This window comes from Geotrypetes seraphini, chromosome 1 (assembly GCF_902459505.1).
Source record: "Geotrypetes seraphini chromosome 1, aGeoSer1.1, whole genome shotgun sequence".
NCBI lineage: Eukaryota > Metazoa > Chordata > Amphibia > Gymnophiona > Dermophiidae > Geotrypetes > Geotrypetes seraphini.
The window spans coordinates 290035013-290058819 of NC_047084.1; the positions used below are offsets into that span (position 1 = coordinate 290035013).

General features: G+C 46.6%; 1 protein-coding gene across 4 annotated transcripts in view; it reads left to right on the forward strand.

Moving 5' to 3' along the window:
• ZNF638 (zinc finger protein 638) overlaps positions 1-23807 on the forward strand; it is a 570425-nt gene that overhangs the window by 411209 nt on the left and 135409 nt on the right. For all 4 annotated transcript variants that reach the window (XM_033953374.1, XM_033953362.1, XM_033953382.1 and 1 more), the window contains exon 18: positions 16731-16768. In XM_033953374.1, coding sequence (XP_033809265.1) covers positions 16731-16768 — 38 coding nt within the window. The remainder of the gene's footprint in view (positions 1-16730; positions 16769-23807) is intronic.

Below are 23807 nucleotides of genomic sequence, written 5' to 3' on the forward strand. Positions count from 1 at the left end.
GACGAGTCATTGGATGCGGCGACCAAGCGCTTGTCGGAACAGGAGCGCTCTCTAGCATCCCTGGTCCGCCCCAAACCTAGGCCCCCGCCGCAGAAACCCTTTCGGCCTCCGCCGCGCCGATACCCTCAGAAGTCGACCCCGGCTTTCTCGAGACCGCCTCCGAGACGTCCGTCTCAGCGAGGCAGAGGGGGACAACCCCAAGCCCCGGCGCAGGGCCCTTCTAAGCCAGCGCCTTCCTTTTGACGGGCTGAGCGGACGGGGCGGGTTCCCCTCCGCACTTTCTCAGGAACCCCTTCCTATCGGGGGCCGTCTTCGGTTCTTCCGGGAGGCATGGACCGGGATTACCTCAGACGCTTGGGTGCTCCGGATCGTCTCCGAGGGCTACTCGCTCAACTTTGTGTCCTCGCCGCCGGACAGTCCCCCAAGTTTAGTCCCCTGCAACCGTTCGCAGCTACCGACCCTTATAACCGAAGCCAAAGCCCTCTTGAAGCTTCGGGCGGTCGAGCCGGTCCCCAAGGACCAGTGGGGTACGGGGTTTTACTCCCGCTACTTTTTGGTCCCCAAAAAGACCGGGGACCTGCGCCCCATACTGGACCTCAGGAAGCTCAACAAATTCCTGGCCCGGGAGAAGTTTCGAATGCTATCTCTCCCGGTTTTGTACCCCCTCTTGGGGGAAGGGGACTGGATGTGCTCCCTCGACCTGAAGGAAGCATACACCCATGTTCCGGTGCACCCCGCCTGTCGAAGATTCTTACGATTCCAGGTGGGGGACCTCCACCTCCAGTACAGGGTACTGCCCTTCGGCCTGGCCGCGTCCCCACGAGTATTCACGAAGTGCATGGTGGTGGTTGCAGCAGCCCTCAGGTCACGTGGACTCCATGTGTTCCCTTACCTGGACGATTGGCTCATCAAAGCCCCGACCAGGGAGGGGGTTATCTCAGCGACCCGACAGTCTATTGCCTTCCTGCAAACTCTCGGGTTCGAGATAAACTTTCCAAAGTCTCAGTTGAGACCGTCGCAGTCTCTTCAATTCATAGGTGCGGTGCTGGACACGGTGCGCCTACGCTCCTACCTGCCGACCCAGCGGGTGGAAACCTTGGTACGGATGAGCCGCCAGGTCTCCCAACTATCGAGGGTGTCGGCCAAGCGCATGATGATGCTGCTGGGCCATATGGCCTCGACGGTACATGTCACGCCGTTTGCGAGGCTACACCTGAGGATCCCTCAGTGGACCCTCGCGTCCCAGTGGCGCCAGGAGTGCGACCCGGTGTCTCGCCTCATTTCGGTAACTCCGCCCTTGCGGAAATCGCTGCGTTGGTGGACAGACTCTTCAAATCTGTCCATGGGGCTATTGTTTCGCACTCCGCCTTTTCGCAAGGTCCTGACCACGGACTCCTCGGAGTACGCGTGGGGAGCCCATCTCGACGGTCTTCGCACGCAGGGCCTGTGGTCGTCAGAAGACCGTCAGTGTCATATCAACGTGCTAGAGCTGCGAGCCATCTTCCTAGCACTTCGAGCCTTCGTTCACATATTGCAGGACCAGGTGGTCCTCGTCCGCACGGACAATCAGGTGGCAATGTATTATGTGAACAAGCAGGGAGGAACAGGGTCATGGCCCCTCTGCTCCGAAGCTCTTCGCCTCTGGGAGTGGGCGGCCTCCCGGAACATCTTCCTCCGGGCGGTCTACATCCAAGGAGAACGGAATTGCCTGGCGGACAAACTGAGTCGACTTCTGCAACCGCACGAGTGGACTCTACACTCAGCAGTTCTACGCGAGGTCTTCGCTCGCTGGGGAACGCCACAGGTGGATCTGTTTGCCTCTCCGGAGACACACAAACTACCACTATATTGTTCTCGGATGTACTCGCAGGACCGTCTGGAAGCGGATGCCTTCCTACTCGACTGGGAAGGGAGGTTCCTGTATGCATTCCCTCCGTTCCCTCTGATCATGCGAACGTTGGTACACCTAAAATCGTCCACGGCCACGATGATTCTCATAGCACCTCGGTGGCCGCGTCAGCACTGGTTCTCCCTGCTGCTCCAGCTCAGTGCCAGAGAGCCTCTTCCCCTGCCTGTCTCTCCTTCTCTGCTGTCTCAGAGTCAAGGATCCATGTTACATCCCAATCTGCAGTCATTGCACCTGACAGCCTGGTTTCTTGTTCCCTGACTCCTCCGGACCTGTCTCAATCGGTGAAGGAGGTGTTGGAAGCCTCCCGCAAGATCTCGACGAGGCTTTGCTATGCGCAGAAATGGACCAGGTTTTCCACCTGGTGCTCGTCTTTTCACCTGGATCCGGTATCAGTCCCGGTATCCTCGGTTTTAGAATATTTGTTTCATTTGTCGCACTCCGGCTTGAAAACCACTTCGGTGCGGGTTCATCTCAGTGCGATTTCTGCTTTCCACCAACCTCTGGAGGGACGCCCTCTGTCACTCCATCCCTTGGTGACACGCTTCATGAAAGGGTTACTCAGGGTTTGTCCCCCTCTTAAGCCTCCGTCTGTCGTGTGGAATTTGAATGTAGTTCTGGCTCAACTGATGAAACCCCCGTTTGAGCCACTCAACAAGTCCCTCTTGAAATTTCTGACTTGGAAGGCGGTGTTTCTAATTGCCCTCACCTCCGCCAGGCGGATCGGCGAGTTGCAAGCCTTGGTTGCGGACCCCCCTTTCACGGTCTTTCATCACGACAAGGTGGTTCTCCGCACCCATCCTAAGTTTTTACCTAAAGTTGTTTCTGACTTCCACCTCAATCAGTCCATTGTCCTTCCTGTGTTCTTCCCGAAGCCCCACTCCCATCCTGGCGAGACGGCGCTTCACACGCTTGACTGTAAGAGGGCGTTGGCATTTTATCTTCAACGCACCAGGCCTCATCGGAAGGTTCCTCAATTGTTTTTGTCCTTCGATCCCAATCGATTAGGGCATCCAGTTTCCAAGCGCACTCTGTCTAACTGGTTGGCCGCTTGCATTTCCTTTTGCTACGCTCAGGCTGGCCTTCCTCCCCCGGGTCGAGTCACGGGGCACAAGGTCCGAGCGATGGCAGCTTCGATAGCTTTCCTCCGATCCACTCCGATGGAGGACATATGTAAGGCTGCCACTTGGTCTTCGGTTCATACATTCACCTCTCATTACTGTCTGGACACTTTATCCAGGAGTGACGGCCGGTTTGGCCAGTCAGTTTTGCAAAATCTGTTTTCCTAAATTGCCATCCTCCCACCTGCCCTTTTTTGGTTAGCTTGGAGGTCACCCACATGTGAGAATATCATGCCTGCTTGTCCTGGGATAAAGCACAGTTACTTACCGTAACAGGTGTTATCCAGGGACAGCAGGCATATATTCTCACAACCCGCCCGCCTCCCCGGGGATGGCTTCCTTGCTAGTTATGGAACTGAGGACCACGAGGTGGGATGCGCCCTCTAGTGGGCGAGAAGGCACGCACATGCGTGGTGCAGTGTGCAAACTTGAAACTTCAATCAAGTTTGCTTGAAAAGCTGTCCGCGCCGGGGCTCCGTAGATGACGTCACCCACATGTGAGAATATATGCCTGCTGTCCCTGGATAACACCTGTTACGGTAAGTAACTGTGCTATATCCTCCAAACTCCATCTGGACCGGCAGGAGGGAGTGGGTTTCTGTTCCAATCCAGATAATAATAATAATAATAACTTTATTCTTCTATACCGCCACAATCTTGCGTCTTCTAGGCGGTTTACAATCAAGAGTGCTGGACATTCAGCGAAATACAATAAGTAGATATTCAGAGGAAATACAAAGATCAGAGACCTCAGGAGGCAATAGTATAGAAATACAATTTGCTGAGCGAAAATATAATATGTACATTTTAGTAGGTAATGTCCGACAGGACCTATTGGGGATAAATAGCAACGTAAAGTTACAATAAGATGAAGATAACAGATTATATTTATAACAGTGCTGTAAGTTCAGGTGGAATAGGGAGGGGGGAGAGCGGGTCAATTGTTTAGGTATTTCTGGAACAGGTATGTTTTTAGGCGTTTCCTGAATTCCCCGTATGTAGTGGGCGAAAGCAGTTGGTTTAGGTCTTTGCCCCATAGGACTGCTTGGTGAGAGAGAAGGTGTTCATGGTGTTTTTTTCATTTTGCAGCCTCTAACTGGAGGGGAAATGAGTTTTGGGTGTGTGTTTCTCTTGAGTTTGTTATTAGAAAATGCGAAAAGGTCCGTTATGTACCTGGGGGTCAGGCCGTATAATACTTTGAAGCAGAGGCAGGCAAATTTAAATCTTACTCGGGCTTCCGTTGGTAGCCAGTGCAGCTGCCGATAGTAGGGTGTTACGTGGTCGAATTTCTTCAGCCCGAAGATAAGTCTGACCGCAGCATTTTGCATTATTTGGAGACGTCTCATATTCTTTTGTGAGATTGCTAGATGGGCGATGTTGCAGTAGTCAAGCTGACTCAGTATGAGGGATTGCACTAGGATTCTGAATGTTGACGTATCAAAGTATGATTTAATGGTTCTGAGTTTCCAGAGAGTAAGGAAACCTTTTCTGAATAGGGAATCCACTTGGTTCTTCATTGTTAGGCATTGGTCTAGAATAACACCTAGTATTTTCATGGTGGGCTGAATAGGGTAGTTGAGTTTATTGATGCATAGTGGGGTTTTATTGTCAAGCGGGTGAGGGGAGGCAACAAAGAATTTTGTTTTTTCTGGGTTGAGCTTGAGCTTGAAATCTGTCATCCATTGTTCCATCTCATTTATGGCATCGGATGCCTTGGGAATGGTTTCCGAGATGGAGTTGGCGAATGGGATGATGATCGTAAAGTCATCTGCGTAGCTGAATAGTTTTATTCCTAGTTGGGTTAGTTTACATTACATTACATTACATTAGTGATTTCTATTCCGCTTGTACTTTGCGGTTCAAAGCGGATTACATAAGAAGAAGCTGGACATTTCCAGGAGGGTACATGACATTTAGGGTAAGACATAGTTACAGAATGAGTATAGACTTGGTAACATTGGATGAGAGCAGTTATATTACATTACATATCAAATCTTTTTCCGGTTTTTGGTCGGTTGAGGATTTGGTGTCAGGGAGTGGGTAACCTGGTCGGTGTATGTGGAAGAGGAGATTAGGTGTTATGAATATGCTTTTTGAAAAGTAGCGTTTTGAGTTCTTTGCGGAATGCTTTGAAGTCAGATGTTGAGGTTAATAATCTGGTTATGGAGGGTTCGAGTTTTGCTGCATGCGTTGCTATGAGGTTATCGTAAAGCTTTTTACGATGAGTGCCGTTGAGTGGTGGGTATGAGAATGGTGTCAGTGTTCTTCTTATTCTGGGTGGAAGGTTCCGGTGTAGGCGATCGATTAGATAGGCAGGTGCTGTACCGTTGAGTACTTTGAAGATTAGACAGTATAGTTTGAATTGGATTCTGGCTCTGATCGGTAGCCAATGTGAGTCTAGGTAGGCGTTAGTTATGTGGTCATATTTTCCGAGGGAATAGATTAATCTGAGAGCCGTGTTCTGAATGGTCTGTAGTTTTTTGATCATTTTTGTAGGACATGGTAGATATAGGATATTGCAGTAGTCCACAAGTCCTAGTACCAGGGATTGAACAATGATCCTGTAGTGTTCTTTGTCGAAGAATTTCCTTATTTTTCGTAAGTTGCGCATTGTGAAGAATGCTTTTTGGGTAGTTTTGTTGATTTGAGTCTGCATAGTGCAGCATCTATCTATCAGCACTCCCAGGATTTTGAGGGAGGTCTGGATTGGGTATTTGGTAGTTTTGATTTCCAGGTCTGATATGGATGGGATTTTGTCCATTTCAAGCATTAAGAATTTGGTTTTATCCGAGTTTAGTTTCACACCTAATGAGGACATGTAGATATTGAAAAGCAGTGGGGAAAGCGGTGACCCTTGTGGCACTCCGAATGAGTTGCTCCAGGTGTCGGAGTGTTCGTTGTTAAAGCGTACCTGGTAAGAACGGGATGTGAGGAAGCCAAGAAACCAGTTTAGTACCTCAGCTCTGATACCAATGGCGTCTAAGTATTGCATCATTTTCTCATGGTCTACCAAGTCAAATGCAGAGCTCATGTCGAATTGCATGATCAGGGCTTTGAGGCCTTTACTAAATAATAGGCGCAGATAGTCTAGGATGGCAGCGATTACTGTCTCCGTACTGAATAGGGTTCTAAAGCCGGATTGAGTTTAATGCAGGAGAGAGAATTGATTAAGGTAGTCCATTAGTTGGGTGTGTACTAGTCCTTCCATGATTTTTACAATGAATGGGATAGATGCTATTGGTCTGTAGTTTGTTATTAGTGCTGAGGATTCTTTTCTATTTTTTGGGATGGGGGTTATTATTATGTGGCCGTTGTTAGTGAGGAAAGTCCCATTTTTTAGGTTGTGGGTTAGGTAGTGTAATAGTGATATTTTGAATTCTGGTGGTGCCGCTTTCATAATCTCCGGAGGGCACGTATCTAGGATGCAGTGAGATTGAGTATTTGTTGTAGAGTTTGGTGTAGGTATTCCATTCTGGATCTAGAAAGGAACTCCAGATCATGTCTGTAGGTATTTCATTGTCATGTGAGTTAACTATTTGGTAGTTGCTGGGGATGATTGTTACGTTGTTATTGCTTATACAGTTATTTTTTAGATTTTTAGTTTTGGAATCAAAATATAGAGCTAGGTCCTTCGTGGTGGGTAACTTCGTGTTGTGCTCAGGTGTGGTGTAGCGGGTGGTGTCAAATAGGTTTGTGACTATGTTGAATAACTTTTTTGTATTGATTCCTTGTGAACCTTTGCATGATAAGTTAATTTTGGTGGAGTAGAACGCTTTGCGTTTGTCTTTTATCAGTTGTTTGTAGGTTTTTATGTAGGCTCTCCATTTGTTGCGGTCTGTCAGTTCTCCTGTTTTATTCCAAATCCTTTCTAGTCGCCTAGCTGTTTGTTTCATTTTTAATAGTTCGGTGTCGAACCATTTGTTGTATTTGTTTGCGTTGCTTTTGCTTTTAATTATGGGGGTGATGTTATCTAGGATGGAAGTACTGGTTGTATTCCAATGGTCCCAGAAGTCTATTCCTTCCTCTATTACTGTATGCGGTTTGTATTCTGACCAGTATTCTTCTGGATTAATATAACCTCTTGTTTGATGTTCTTTTTTTATCATCAGACGTGTTTTAGATTTTCGGTGTGACCAGATCAGCTTAAAATAATAGGTGAAGTGGTCGGACCAGATGTCGTGATGCCAGGTGCCTTCAGTCAGAGATGATTGGGTCAAGGTTTTCCTTTGTGGACATGGCAACTAAGTCTAAATGATGGCCTTTTTCGTGAGTTTGTGTGGGTACGGGGATGTTGTAGTTGAGTAGAGTTAGGAAGTTTTTAAGCTCTATTGCATCTGTATTGTTCTCTTCGTCTAGGTGTAAATTTATGTTCCCTGTGATGATGTTGTAGTTGGGGCTGATAGAATTGTGCAGGACGAATTCGCAGAAGTCTTCTTTGGCTTTGGGCCAGCTTTTAGGCGGGATGTAGAATAATATGCTGGATAAGGATTCTTCTAGCTGGGTATTATTGATTTTACAGGCTAGGATTTCTAGGTTGTCGGTCATTTTAGAATCTAGAAGTTCGAACTCGAATCCTACTAATCCTACTGATCTACCTAATAAGCGGTAACATCAAAGACGTTCACTCTCTCTACCCTCAATTACAATCCATCCACCACCCTGTTCTATCCTTCCCCTACATCACCAACCTGCAAGAAGACACTACAAATCATATTAATGTAATCTCTTAGCAAAAAAAGACACCACCATACCCTTAAAAAAAGAACAAGGGAAATAAAAACCATCAAAACCACTAACTCAACAGTAAATGCTGCAACCACCTCCATCCCATGTGCATATCTTAATACCAGATCTGTTAGAAACAAAGCATTCCTCATAAATGACTGGATCACCAGCAAACAAATAGCCTGCCTCTTTCTAACTGAAACTTGGTTACTATTTGAAGATGATCCTATTATATCTGATCTTCTACCAAACAATTTCAAAATCCTTATGTTAAATTGCACAGGAAAAAAAGGAGGAGGATTAGAGTATAAACTTAAGCACAGGAATCTATAAGGTGCCTAAGAGAAGCCATAAGAATGAAAAGTTAATAGAATGAAGAAACCATGGTGCGTGTCTGATTTTTAAAACATGAAGAGATATGTGACACAATGTAATGACGAGAAGACATTATACATACCAATAGTTTGCAACCTCACATATAAAGAATTGGACTGAAAACAGTCTATTGTCTTTAAACTATATAAAAAAGACATTGTATTCAAACATGAATAAATCATAATAGGACATGAACACATAGTTTTCAGTCCAATTCTTTATATGTGAGGTTGCAAACCATTGGTATGTATAATGTCTTCTCGTCATTACATTGTGTCACATATCTCTTCATGTTTTCAAAATTAGACATGCACCATGGTTTCTTCATTCTGTTAACTTTTCATTCTTATGGCTTCTCTTAGGCACCTTATAGATTCCTGTGCTTAAGTTTATACTGTTAACACACACCTATGGCACTTTTTCCTCTCATATCTCTTGTCGATGTTTCAAGCCTCTGTATATAGCATGTCACACTTGGCTCACTTGTTTTATTTTGCAGTCGAGTATAGACACTAATATGCATGCTCCAGATTGGCATCACAGTCACGTCTTATCTTTCTCTCTTTATCATTATTCATTATTACCTCTTCCTTTTAGGACCCCTGAGGAAGGCGTGTTCACCGAAACACGAACCGTGTAGGGTCCAGTTGTATTTTTATCACAGTATTTTTTATCATTGTACTTTTTTAATTGAATTTTCATGGTTTTATGTCAGTGTTTAATAAATTATCTCCAGAACATCTGTATCCACAGTTTTTGTTTTTGTTTTCATCGATGGATTGTATTCTTACTTGACATGAATAATTTCAATTGAGAAGATAGGTATGTTGGTAATAAACCAAACAGTACTTTAAAACAAATACAACCAAATTTAAAGATGATACTGACTTCAAAAGGAAGCCAGTGGAGCTGCAAAAAGAAAGGGCTCACATGATCAAACTTTCTCAAGCCGAAAATCAAACGTACTAATGCGTTTTGTACCAAACACAGTCTAGCAAGTGTTTTCTTGGTTGACCCCAGGTAAATAATGTTACAATAATATAGGGTAGATAAAATAGGGCCATATGATCTACCCTAAACTAGTGATATTATTTATCCCAGGACAAGCAGGCAGCATATTCTTGACTGATGGGTGACGGCACCGACTGAGCCCCGGTACGGACAATTTTAGAGTGATTGCACTCTAAGAACTTTAGAAAGTTCTAGCTAGGCCGCACCGTGCGTGCGCGAGTGCCTTCCTGCCCGACGGAGGTGCGCGGTCCCCAGTTTTCTTAATTCCGCAGAGCTAAGAAGACGCGTGTGTCCAACGGCTGTTGGAAAATTTTTTCTTATTCACTTGCCTTCCCGCTCGCGCATATTTTTCTCTTCATATTTTCTTTTACTTAATCTTTTATTTCGTTTGTGTAAAAAAAAAAAAAAAAAAGATCGTTTTATTTTTCATTTTTTTTTCGATCTGCCCCGGCGGGGCCTGTTGGCACCATCGAAGCCTCGGGCTTCGATTTTGCTACAGCAGTGTTTCCATTCATGCCCCCGTCACCGGGTTTCAAAAAGTGTCAGCGGTGTGCGCGCCCTATATCCCTCTCCGACCCGCACAAGTGGTGCCTCCAGTGTCTGGGTCCGGACCATAGGGCTGAAACCTGCACCCGCTGTAGTTCTTTACAAAAGAGAACGTTAAAAAATCAACAAATTCAACAGTGGATCCTTTTTGGTACCGCTATGGAAGTTACACCGGTATCGATGTCGACGACTTCCTCCAAATCGACACCGACTGTCTCGGCACCGCAAGATACATCGCCGGTGTCGACTCCTGTAGGTAAGCCGGCTAAGAAGCCTTCCCCTACTGTTCTAGGGCCGCCAGTCGAGCATGCAGTGAGCCAAGTCCTGCAGACTGAGCGCCGGCCCCGTAAACGCTCCGCTCCCATCGAAGTCACTGCCTCGTCATCGGCATCGACTTCACCCGAGCGTCGAGCGGCACCGAAGGTACCGAGCAAGAAAAAACCGGTACCGGTGCCATCGGGACCAACGTTGGATGAGCGCATTGCCTCTATCCTCCAGGTCCAACTTAAGGAGCAACTCCAACACTTGCTTCCGGCTCTGTTGACTCCGAATCTTCCAGTGTCGGTACCTAGTGAGCCTTCGGTGCCGACTGTCGATCAGCCTCTTTTATTGACATCGACTTTATCGGCACCGCATAAATCTCTGTCCATGCCTGTTTTGTCAGCGGAACCGAAGCGGTGTACTACTCCTACGATTTCTGAACCGGTACCGTTCTCTGAACCCCGTACCGTACTACACTCCCCAGGTACCGTCTCCACCCGTTCAGGGAAATCGGTACGCAAGACTAAGCATACTGAAACATCTACTCCACTTTCTCAGGGCCGTCTCCAATCGGTACGGGACCCTGACTTGTGGGACGACTCTGATGATCCCCTTGGTACCGAGGAAGATTATTCATCTGATGAGGATGACCCATCGGTGCAGGATCCTGCTGCTAAGCCAGAGCACTCCTCCTTCACCAAATTTTTAAAGGAGATGTCAGACACCCTTTCTATTCCTTTAGAGTCTGACTCTAAAAAATCCAAGGCATTTCTGGATGCTTTGGATTTTGACCAACCTCCTAAAGAGTTTTTGAAGTTACCCCTCCATGACATCTTGAGGGAAACTTTTTATAAGAATTTGGAAACTCCTTTGACGATCCCAGGAGCCCCAAGAAAACTGGAATCTCTTTATAAAGTGATTCCAATTCCTGGATTTGACAAACACCAACTTCCCCATGAATCTCTGCTGGTGGAGTCAACCCTGAAGAAATCTGCAGGAGCTAGTGTATACGCCTCTGTCCCTCCTGGCAGAGAAGGAAAGGCCATGGATAAATTTGGGAAACGCCTTTACCAAAATGTGATGTTGGCCAACCGTTCAGGTAATTACGCATTCCACTTCTCTTTTTACCTGAAGCATCTCATCCAACAGGTGACCTCTTTTCAAAAGTATATTCCGGACCGTAAACTTCCTGCTTTTCAGCAATGTACCTCTAGTCTTTTGCAACTCAGAAAGTTTATGGTCCGTTCAATTTATGATACTTTTGAACTGACATCACGGGCTACTGCTATGTCTGTGGCAATGAGAAGGTTGGCATGGTTACGTGTCTCAGACCTGGATGTAAACCACCAGGACCGGCTTGCCAATGCACCCTGCCTAGGGGATGAGCTGTTTGGGGAGTCCATGGATACCACCACGCAAAAGCTCTCCGCCCATGAAACTAGGTGGGACACCTTGTTGAAAAACAAGAAGAAACCTCCTCCTCCTCGTCCATTCAGGCAACAATCTTCATATCAAAGGAGGTTTTCTGCTCGACCGGCTCAGCCTCATCCTCCTCAACCTCGCAGACAGCGTCAACAACAGCAACAGGCCCGTCAACAACAACAGCCTACCGTAAAGCCTGCTCCTCAACCTAAGCCGACACAGCCCTTTTGACTCTCTTCTCCAGGGCATTACCAGTCTTCCTCCCTCCTGTCCTCTTCCTCAGCCCATAGGAGGTCGACTCCATGTTTTTCTTTCTCGCTGGGAAGCAATCACCTCCGACCAGTGGGTACTTGCTATCATCGCCCACGGCTACTCCCTAAACTTTCAGACTCCTCCACCATTAGGTCTGCCAAAAGAGTCTGCTTCCAACAAGGCTCAGTCCCTCCTCCTCGCTCAGGAGGTTCAATCCCTCCTTCTTCTCAATGCCATCGAACCAGTTCCTCAAGACCAGCAAGGCCTGGGATTTTATTCCCGGTACTTTCTCGTACCCAAAAAGACCGGAGATCTCAGACGAATATTAGATCTCAGAGATCTCAACAAATGTCTGGTCAAGGAGAAGTTCAAGATGTTATCTCTGGCCACCCTATACCCTCTTCTCTCTCAGGAAGACTGGCTATGTTCCCTCGATCTCAAGGAGGCGTACACTCACATCCCGATTCATCTGACGTCCAGACAATATCTTCGCTTCCTTGTCAACCAACATCATTACCAATACAAGGTGTTACCCTTCGGCCTAGCCTCCTCTCCCAGGGTATTCACCAAATGTCTGATTGTGGTCGCAGCTTATCTCCGCTCCCACAACTTTCAAGTCTTCCCTTATCTGGACGACTGGCTCATCAAGGCTCATTCTCCTCTGGCCGTTCAGATTGCCACCAATCAGACCATTCTCTTTCTTCGACTATTGGGATTCGAAATCAATCTATCCAAGTCGCACCTTATTCCAACTCAGCGACTTCAATTCATCGGAGCCATTCTAGATACTGTTCGGATGAGGGCGTTTCTTCCAGAAAATCGCCTTCACACCATTCTTCATCTCTGTCAACAGGTATGGCAGCTAACTTCCATCTCTGCAAATCACATGATGGTACTTCTGGGACACATGGCCTCCACAGTGCATGTCACCCCCTTTGCACATCTCCACCTGCGTACTCCTCAATGGGCCCTAGCGACTCAATGGTCTCAAGCGACGGATCCGTGTTCACAACTCATATCTGTGACCTCGTCTCTTCGGCAGTCGCTTCTTTGGTGGTTGACATCTTCAAATCTATCCAGAGGTCTACTGTTCCATCTACCTCCTCATCAACTGGTCATCACCACGGATTCCTCCCCCTATGCATGGGGAGCTCACTTGAACGAGTTCCAAACTCAGGGGTTCTGGTCTGCCCAGGAAAAGAAACACCACATCAATTTCCTGGAACTCAGAGCGATGTTTTACGCCCTCAAAGCTTTTCAACATCTCCTTTTTCCTCAGGTACTACTCATTTGCAAAGTTGCAATGTACTACATCAACAAACAGGGAGGGACGGGATCCCGTCTCTTGTGTCAGGAAGCTCAAAGGATTTGGACCTGGGCGACTGCTCGTCACCTATTCCTGAAGGCAGTCTACATCCAAGGGGAACAGAATTGCTTAGCAGACAATCTCAGCAGAATTCTTCAACCTCACGAATGGACTCTCGACCCCTCGACTCTCCAGTCCATTTTCTCTCAATGGGGCACACCTCAGGTGGATCTTTTTGCAGCTCCTCACAACCATCAACTGCCCCTGTTTTGCTCCAGACTTTACTCTCCTCACCGTCTGGAACCCGATGCATTTCTCCTGGATTGGACCAATCTCTTCCTTTATGCATTTCCTCCTCTTCCGCTCATGCTGCACACATTATTCAAGCTCAAGAGGGAACAAGCCACCATGATTCTCATCGCTCCACGGTGGCCCAGGCAGCATTGGTTCTCCCTTCTGCTTCAACTCAGTTCCAGGGAACCCATACCTCTTCCTCTGTTTCCTTCACTGCTTACACAGCATCAGCAAACTCTACTTCATCCCAGCTTACAGTCTCTGCACCTGACAGCTTGGTATCTCTCGGGCTGACTTCGGCTCACTCTCTCCTTTCTCAGCCTGTCCGTTCTATTATTGATGCCTCCAGAAAACCGTCTACTCTTCAATGTTACCAACAAAAGTGGTCTCGGTTTTCTTCCTGGTGCTTTTTACATCACCATAATCCCATGTCTACAGCAGTGGGACTGGTGTTGGACTATCTTTTATCCTTATCTGACTCTGGTCTTAAATCCTCTTCGATAAGAGTTCACCTCAGTGCTATTGCAGCTTTTCATGAGCCGATTCATGGAAAACCCCTCTCAGCTCATCCCTTGGTTTCTAGGTTCATGAAGGGCCTTTTCAATGTGAAGCCACCTCTTAGGGCCCCTCCTGTTGTATGGGATCTTAATGTGGTTCTTTCTGCGTTAATGAAACCTCCTTTCGAGCCTTTGGCCACAACGCATTTTAAATTTTTAACTTGGAAAGTGGTCTTTCTTATAGCTCTCACTTCTGCCAGGAGGGTCAGTGAGCTCCATGCACTGGTGGCTGATCCACCTTTCACTGTTTTTCACCATGATAAGGTCGTCCTCCGTACACATCCAAAATTCCTTCCTAAGGTTGTGTCTGAGTTTCATCTTAACCAATCCATCGTCCTACCTGTTTTTTTCCCAAAGCCTCATTCTAATCCAGGTGAACAGGCTTTGCATACCTTGGATTGTAAACGTGCTCTGGCTTACTATCTTGAACGCACCAAACTTCACAGATCTCCTCAACTGTTTTTGTCCTTTGATCCTAACAAGTTGGGTCATCCTGTATCTAAACGCACCCTGTCCAATTGGCTTGCTGCTTGCGTTTCTTTCTGTTATGCTCAGTCGGGCCTGACACTGGAAGGTTCTGTCACGGGCCACAAGATTAGAGCTATGGCAGCGTCTGTAGCTTTCCTCCGTTCCACTTCCATTGAGGAAATCTGCAAGGCTGCTACTTGGTCCTCAGTTCATACTTTTACATCTCACTATTGTCTGGATGCATTCTCCAGACGGGATGGACACTTCGGCCAATCTGTTTTACAAAATTTGTTTTCCTAATGGCCAACCTTCCCTCCATCCCTCTTTTTGTTAGCTTGGAGGTCACCCATCAGTCAAGAATATGCTGCCTGCTTGTCCTGGGATAAAGCACAGTTACTTACCGTAACAGGTGTTATCCAGGGACAGCAGGCAGATATTCTTGTGTCCCTCCCACCTCCCCGGGTTGGCTTCTTAGCTGGCTTATCCTAACTGGGGACCGCGCGCCTCCGTCGGGCGGGAAGGCACTCGCGCACGCACGGTGCGGCCTAGCTAGAACTTTCTAAAGTTCTTAGAGTGCAATCACTCTAAAATTGTCCGTACCGGGGCTCCGTTGGTGCCGTCACCCATCAGTCAAGAATATCTGCCTGCTGTCCCTGGATAACACCTGTTAGGGTAAGTAACTGTGCTTTTTCTGTGAGCCCATTTAGAGTTTGAGTTGGTGGTGATATTCACCTTAATAATCTTGTCATCCCAGAATATTTTTCCTAGGTCATAGGCCCACAATGATAAATGCATCTTAAACACTTTGCATTGCAAATGAAGCCTGGCTTTTGACTTGAAATGGACTAAAGCCCTTAGAAAGTTCACCCTGATTTTTGTTGGGTTTGATCCCAGCAAACCTGGCATCACCTTTCCCAAGTGTACATTTATCAGTTGGCTAGCAGACTGTTTGTTTTCTCTTTCACTTATGCCTAAGCAGTCTTGACTTCTAGTGCAGTGTTTTTCAACCTTTTTGTACCTATGGACTGGAAGACATAGAGGCATTGTTTTGCAGACTGGCGGTTGAGAAGTGTTGGTGTGTGGACTTGGATGCCGCTACTAGACTGCCAAGAGAGACCGGGGAGGGGGGGGGAGTGACTTTTCCTATTAGGAGGCTTCTCCTCAGCCTACCTGGGGGCTCGGGAGGTCGCATCTCGTGCTCTGTCTTGATGCTCTGGTTCCGTGCTGGGACCTTCATTCCTTTTGGCCAGATCTGGGAACAATCTGAGGTTGTCGAATTCAGTTCTGTCTCCCTAGGGAGAAACTGGTTTCCAGGTGCTTTTAAAAAAAACCCATAAAAATGCATAACTAGAAAAGGACCATTGTCGCAACAAAAAAAAAAAAAAAAATCCCACAACTTTTGGTGTCTATCTACTGGCAGCAACTTTCATATTTTTTTCTTATTTTTGTGTTGAAAGCAATGTGCAGCCAAGGGATTCCAGCTGTGAGAACTTGCTATCTTGCTTGTCCTCGGGGAAATCTTACTTGAAATAGGTGTTCTCTGTGGACAGTAGGATATGATTGTTTGCATACCTTTCTTCCTTTTTCTTGCGTGTCCTCTCTTAAACTCAGATATTGCAGTTTCCTAGGAAGTGCCCCATGATACATTAAGTCATGTGCATGCACAGACTTTTAGAAAGTTTTACTAAGCTGGAGGGGTTTATTTGCTCAGGGTTCATCTGATGTTGCCCAGGTGTGAGGAATTGGGTGTTTTCCTAGACCAAGAGTTGGTAACCTTTTAAAGCAAAGAGCCAATTTATCCTAAAAATTTAACCCAAGATTTACAAAGAGCCGCAATGGGTAGAGAAGGGAGTTTGAGAGATTCTAAATCTCTCACACTCTTCCTTCCCCAAGATCTAACTTCTCTTTCTTCCCTCTAACTCCTCACAGGTCTCTACACCTCTCTTCCTCTAACCCATAGCCAAGGTTCTCTCTCCTCTCTAGGCCCTGACCCTTTAATCACCCAACCACACAATTCCCCCCTCCCCCAGGCCTACCAAGGTACCTGGTGGTCCAGCAGGGGGGGGTCTTCATGGCAGGAGGGTGGCCCTTTTGTAGCTGAATTCTAAAATGGCTGCTGTGACCTTTCTCAGCTGCTCGTGGCATTTCCTGTTGTACTGTCAGCTGCCATTTTAGAAAGCAGCCATGAGGAGGCAGAAGCGATGGAGCCGCTCTCCTACCATGAAGACTCCCGCTGAACTTCCAGGTACCACAGTAGTCCCCGGGGGGGAGGGGGTGGAATCATGGAGTTGGGAGGGAGATTAAAGGATCAGGACCTGGAGAGCCGCAACCACATGATAGAAGGAGCCACTTGTGGCTTGCAAGCTGCAGGTTGCAGACCCCTGTCCTAGATAGAAGGACCTGTAAGTGGGTTTCTCTGAAGACAGTCAGTCGGTCACAAATTGTGAGTTAATTGTTTAACTTTAGAACTTTTTTTTGTATTGTAGGGTGAAAATTTGACTGAGGATGAAACTGATGAAGAAAGGTACGTAGAAATATCTATGATTTTGTTTTAGGAATTAATTTAATGCACATTAAGCTGTGGGGCTCTGTCATATACTCCACAAATGTGGCAACTTTGTCCTGTAAAAAGATCAACAAATGTCTCCTGAATATCATATTAATCATTAATTGGTGTTGTAAAGGTTGTAATATTTTGACATTTATGAGAGAGATTAAAGTACACATTATATATGTAATTTCCACAGCATCATAAAAACATAAGAATAGCCTTACTGGGTCAAACTCAGTGGCCTGTTCTCACGGTAGCCAATCCAGGTCCTAGTACCTGGCCAAAACCCAAGGAGTAGCAACATTCCATGCTATCGATCCAGGGCAAGCAGTGACTTCCCCCATGTCTTTCTCAATAACAAGACTATGGACTTTTCCTCCAGGAAATTGTCCAAACCTTTCTTAAAACCAGCTACGCTATCCGCTCTTACCACAACCGCTGGCAATGTGTTCCAGAGCTTAACTATTCTCTGAATGAAAAAAAATGTCCTCATATTGGTTTTAAAAGTATTTCACTCTAACTTCAAGTATTCCCTAGTCTTTGTCATTTTTGACTGAGTAAAAAATCAATCCACTTGTTCTACTCCACTCAGGATTTTATAGACTTCAATCATATCTCCCCTCAGCTGTCTCTATTCCAAGCCTTTTCTAGCACCGCTGTATCTTTCTTGAGATAAGAAGACTAGAATTGAATGCTATACTCCAGATGAAGTTGCACCATGGCGCAATACAGGGGCATTATAACATTTTTAGTCTTGTTAACCATCCCTTTTTTAATAATTTCTAGCATCCTGTTTGCTTTTTTGGCCACCGCTGCACATTGGGCAGAAGGTTTCATCGTATTGTCTATGATGACACCCAGATCCTTTTCTTGGGCGTTAACCCCCAAGGTGAACCCTTGCAATCCGGTAACTGATTTGAGTTATTCTCCCCAATGTGCATCACTTTGCATTTGTCCACATTAAATTTCATCTGCCACTTGGATACCCAGTCTTCCAATTTCCTAAGGTCTGCCTGCAATTTTTCACAATCCGCATGCGTTTTAACAACCTTGAACAGTAGTGTCATCTGCAAATTTAATCACCTCACTCATCGTTCCAGTTTCCTGATCTTTTATAAATAAGTTAAATAACACCGGTCGGAGTACAGACCCCTGCGACCATTTAAATCTACCCTCTGTTATCTATCTGATAACAATTCCTAATCCACAATTGAATATTGCCTCCTATCTCATGAGGAACTTTGTCAAAAGCTTTCTGGAAATCTAGATGTGCAACATCAACTGGCTCTCCTTTTTATCCACATATGTATTCATTCCTTCAAAGAAGTCAAGCAAATTGGTGAGGCATGCCCTATCTCAGCTGAACCCATGCTGACTCTCTCATTAAATCATGTTTTTCTACATGTTCCACAATTATTATTTTTTTACTGTTTCCACTATTTTGCACGGCATCGAGATCAGGCTTATCGGTGTAACATTGGCCACGTGAGCCTGCCGGGACAGATAGGGAAAAATGCTTGAGTACCTGAATAAATTAATGTAAACCGTTCTGAGCTCTCTTGGGAGAACGGTATAGAAAATTGAATAAATAAATAAAATAAATAAAGTACTACAGTCGATTTTAGCAAGAGGTTACAGATCACTAACAGTAGTTTAGCAATTTCATGTTTGAGTTCTTTCTGAACCCTGGGATGTATGCCATCTGGTGCAGGTGATTTGTCACTCTTTAACTTGTTGATTGGGCTTAGTATGTCTTCGAGGTTCACTGAGATTTCTTTCAGTTCCTCTGCCTCATCACTCTTGAAAACCATTTCCGGTTCAGAAAGATTTCTTACATCATTTTCTGTGGATGGACCACTCAGGTCTTTATCTGCCATCATTTACTATGTTACTATGTAAAGAATTCATTCAGTCTCTGCTATGGTTTTATCCTCCCTAAGCACATCTTTTACTCCTCGAGCATTCATCGATCCCATGGATTCCCTCATAGGTTTTCTGCTTTTGATGTATCTAAAAAAAATTGTTGCTATGAGTTTTTGCCCTTTTGGCAAGTTGTTCTTCATATTCTTGTTTAGCTTTCTTTATCAATGCTTTGCATCTAAGTTGCCAGTGCTCATGTATCTTTTTATTTTCTTCATTGGGGTCCTTTTTTCATTCTTTAAGTGATGATTTCTTGGGTGTAATAGCCTCTTTCACTTCGCCTTTTAATCACACCGGTTCTTGTTTTCTCTTTTTCCACCTTTTTTAATAATGTGGAATGCATCTGGCTTGGGCTTCCACAATGGTATTTTTAAACAACATCCACACCTGGTTTACACTTCTGACTTTTGCAGCAGACTCTTTTAAACCATTTTCCTTATTTTATCACAGTCATCCTTGTGAAAATTAAATGCCACTACAGTACATTTTTATAGCGACGTCACTCCATTTATCAGCTCAAATTTGATCATGTTATGATCCCTGTTCCCAGCGGACTCAATACAGTTATTTCCTGTACTATGTCCTGCATTCCACTAAGGACTAAATCTATAATAGCTCCCCCTCTTATCTGTTTCTAGACCAATTGCTCCAAGAAGCAGTCGTTTGACATCTAGGAATTTTACCTCCCTTGCACTCCCTGATGTAACATTTATCTAGTCCACTGTTCAACCACCGGTCCGCAGGAAATTTCTGCCGGTCCGTACAGGGCCGGCAAGATTGACTAACTTCAATTTCCTGCCAGTCCGCGTAGGGCCAGCAAGATCAACGAGTTATTTTCAGCTGGTCTGTGCTGGGCCGGAGAGATCATGGGGAGCCTCCGACAGTAGCTTTCTCCCCTCTCTGCAGTTCTCCTTTACTTACCAGCGCAGCGATTCACGAAGGCAGCCTTGGGGCTTTTGCTGAGTTGCGGCTGCCTCTGATGATGCAATTTCCTCTTTCCTCAGAGATGGCGCAACCCAACAAAGGACCCGAGGCTGCCTTCCTGAATCGCTGCGTTGGGAAGTAAGGAGAGCTGCTGGGAGGGGAGAAAGCCACTATTGGAGTCTGGGAAGCTGCTGGGCAAGGGGAAAAAGGGACAGCTGCTACTGGAGAGGGAGAAGGAGAGATGCTGCTGGGAGGAGGGGAGGGAAAGGAGTCTGGGAAGCTGCTGGGCAAGGGAAAAAAAGGGACAGCTGCTATTGGACCTGGAGGGAAGGAGAAATACTGCTGGGAGGGGAGGAAGGGAAGAGAGTTACTGCTGGACAGGAGGAGGAGGGAAGGAAGAAGGAAAAAAGGAAGGAAACAGCTGGTAGGGAGATTAGAGGAGGGGAAGGAGGGGAAGGGGAGAGACAGGCATGAGAAAGTAGAGAGATTGATGATGGGAAGGGGTCAGCAGAAAAATAAGCAGAGAGGGACAACGATGGAAGATCTGGTGTAGGAGAGATAAAAATGAAGAGAGCAGTGAAGCGGGAATGAATCATGTAAAAAGGAGAGGGAGCTCAGGCTGGATGGAAAGGGGAGAGGGGCATAGAAAGAAGATAGATACCATATGGAAGGGGGAGAGGACAGACCGTGGATGGAAGGGGCAGATGCTGGATTGAAGAGACAGAGAGGGCAGACGCTGGAAGGAAGAGAGTGAAAAGAAGACGAAAGCAGAAACCAGAGATGACAAAAGGTAGAAAAAAATAATTTTATTTCTATTTTGTGGTTAGAATATATCAGATTTGAAATATATATCCTGCTAGAGCTGGTGTTAGACTTAACTGGGGACTGCAAAGCCCAGGCAGTGCTTCTTTAGCTTTCAGCTGGCTTAGGGCATTCTGACCAGGGGGCAGTTGCTCTAGTTGCACTCCCCTAAAACTATTCCTGTCATGTGTGACTGCAGTATTCTGCTAGCATGATATTTCTGTGTAGCATTCTGTAATAATTTGGCTTGTTCAGTTTTCTTGATAGTAATGGGGATATATGTGAAGGGGAGGGGAGACAGAGGTTTTGTTGATCCTTGCTCTGTATTATTTGTATTTATAAAATGACAATTGTACAGAATATTGTTTCTTTTTATACTTTAATAAAATACATTCAATATAAAATCATAACTGAGGCTTGTGTGGATGGGATCAGATGATTTGCGGGGACTGAGCTCGCGGAGATGGGGCGGAAACGGGGTTTTAAAATTTTAGTTCTAGTAGTTTGCCGGTCCACCAAATAATTATTTTATTTCTGCAGGTCCATGGGTGTAAAAAGGTTTAAAAACACTGATCTAGTCAATGTTGGGGTAGTTGAAATCACTATTTCCTTAGCAAAGCAGCAGATGAATCCAGAGACAAGTGGGATAGCTCACATCGACCAGCAGGTGGAGATAGAGAAACTGATTAACAGTTGGTCTTATAGCCTGGTGTTCCTCTTGTTTATTCAGTTTGCTCTATCTCCCAGCAGGGGTTGGAGCTATCTCTCTAGCTCCTGGATTCGGGCTGTGCCGGGTGAATTGGTGTTCACTTCTATTCCTCTGTTGAGACTAGCTCTCTTCAGTAGGACAGGGGTGCCTGGCTGAGCGGTGCCGGCTTTGGGAGCTACACCTGGGCCCTCCCAGGTCCCTTCTCCACCCTCCCCTCCGGTTGATTGAGGGATTGCCTTGGGGCTCTATTTTTTCTTCATTCCAGTTTAAAAAAAAAAAAAAATGCCTATGCTGAGCAGTGCCTTTTTTGAATCGGCATACAGTACAATTGCCAGCTATATCCTTGCTTTCCTGTGGGCGGTCTGAGAGTGAGGTGGTGAGTAGATTTCTACTTTCTGTTTGTTCTTTTGTAATACTTTGATCCGCGCCTCTTCCAAGCTGGAGAGTTTGTCGGTGACTCAGAGAGTAATCTCTCTCCTTCAGTCGTTGGGGTGGATCGTCAACTTTCCAAAGAGTTCTCTGTCCCCGTCCCAGTCTTTGGTGCATCTGGGGGTCAGGTTCGACACTTGTCTGGGAAAAGTGTTTCTACCCCGAGATGGGGGAGAGAAATTGCAGTCTCAGATTCGGCTACTTCTCGGGTCGCCCAGACCGCGGGTTTGGGATTATGTACAGGTTCTGGGCTCGATGGTGGCGACTCTGGAGGTGGTTCTCTGGGCTTGGTTCCACATGAGGCCATTACAGCAGTCTCTTCTTTCTCGATGGTCCCCGGCATCTCAGGACTACAATCAGCGTCTCCAGTGGTGTCCTCGGGCGGCTCGCAGCATGCAGTGGTGGCTAAACGAGTTCCATCTATTCCGGGGCATGCCGCTAGCTATGCCAGATTGGGTCGTGATTACGACGGATGCCAGTCTTCTGGGCTAGGGGGCTCAGTGCCTGCAAACTTCAGTGCAGGGGGTGTGGTCCTCGGAGGAGGCCCAGTGTTCAATCAATTTGCTGGAGTTGAGAGCTATCAGGCTTGCGCTTCGGGCGTTTCAGTCTCTGATTCAGGACCGTCCGACCAGGGTCTTTTCGGACAGTGTCACGGCGGTGGCATATGTCAATCGTCAGGGGGGTACCTGGAGTTCTCAGTTAGCCGGGGAGGCAATGATGCTGTTTCGGTGGGCGGAGATGCATGTTCCTCTTCTTACAGCGGCACACATTGCGGCTCACGAAAACGTTCAGGCGGACTTCCTCAGCAGAAATCTTCTCGATCCAGGCGAATGGGAACTTTCTACTCGGGCGTTCGATCTGATGGTCCTTCGGTGGGGGCTTCCAGAGATGGATCTCATGGCCTCATCCCGCAATGCAAAGCTGCCTCGGTTTTTCAGCAGACGCAAGGAGAAGGGCTCAGAGGGGGTGGACGTGTTAGCTCTCCCGTGGCCTCCGAATTCCCTTCTGTATGTATTTCCTCCTTGGCCAATGATAGGTCGAGTGTTACAACGCATCTCTCTCTTTCGGGGCAGAGTGATCCTGGTGGCTCCGGATTGGCCGCCTCGACCTTGGTACGCGGATCTAATTCAACTTTCAGCAGGCGATCGGATAAAGTTCCAGGTGACTCCGGACTTACTGACTCAGGGTCCAATCTCCATGGAAAATCCGGCCCAATTTGGTCTTACGGCCTGGCTATTGAACGGTCGCGGCTGAAAGATAGGGGCTATTCGGAACAAGTTATTGCCACTCTTCTGCAAGCTAAGAAGATTTCTACTTCTGCCTCCTATGCTAGAGTCTGGAAAATTTTTGAGGCATGGTGCGGAAAGCAGGGTATTGCGCCCTTCCAGGCATCTCTGTCGGCTATTCTTTCTTTTCTGCAGGAGGGCTTAACTAAAGGGTTAGCCTATAACTCTCTGAAGGTTCAGGTGGCAGCCATTGCCTGTTACAGGGGCCGGGTGTCTCGCTCGACGCTCACATCGCAGCCGGACGTGGTCCGATTCCTCAAGGGGGTTCACCATATCCGCCCTCTGGTAAGGCGAACCTGTCCAGCGTGGAGTCTTAAACTTGTCCTTGGGAACTTGCAAGCGGCACATTTTGAGCCTTTGTCTGCGGCTACATTGAAGGATGTCATGTTAAAAACGGTGTTTTTGGTGGCTATGGCTTCTGCAAGGCGAGTGTCGGAACTACAGGCGCTATCTTGCAGAGAACCCTTTTTACGTATTTCGGATACCGGAGTGTCTGTGCGGACAGTGCCGTCCTTCCTCCCTAAGGTGATTTCTTCTTTCCATGTGAACCAGAGTTTATTCCTCCCGGCCTTTCGGAAGGAGGATTGGGGAAAGCGATTCTCGTCGTTGCGTCTACTGGATGTGCGCCGGATGGTTCTACATTATTTGGGGGTGACTAACGACTTTCGTAGGTCGGATCACCTATTCGTCTTATTCGCGGGTAAAAACAAGGGTATGGCTGCTTCTAAAGCTTCCATTGCTCGTTGGGTCAAAGAAACTATTGCTTCGGCTTATTTGTTGACGGGGAAGCAAGTACCGGAGCAGCTTCGTGCTCATTCGACTCGAGCATTGGCTACGTCGTGGGCGGAGTCCGGTGGTCTGTCTTTGGAGGATATTTGCTGGGCGGCTACATGGTCGTCTGGGAATACCTTTTCGAAGCATTACCGTTTGGACGTGGCTGCTC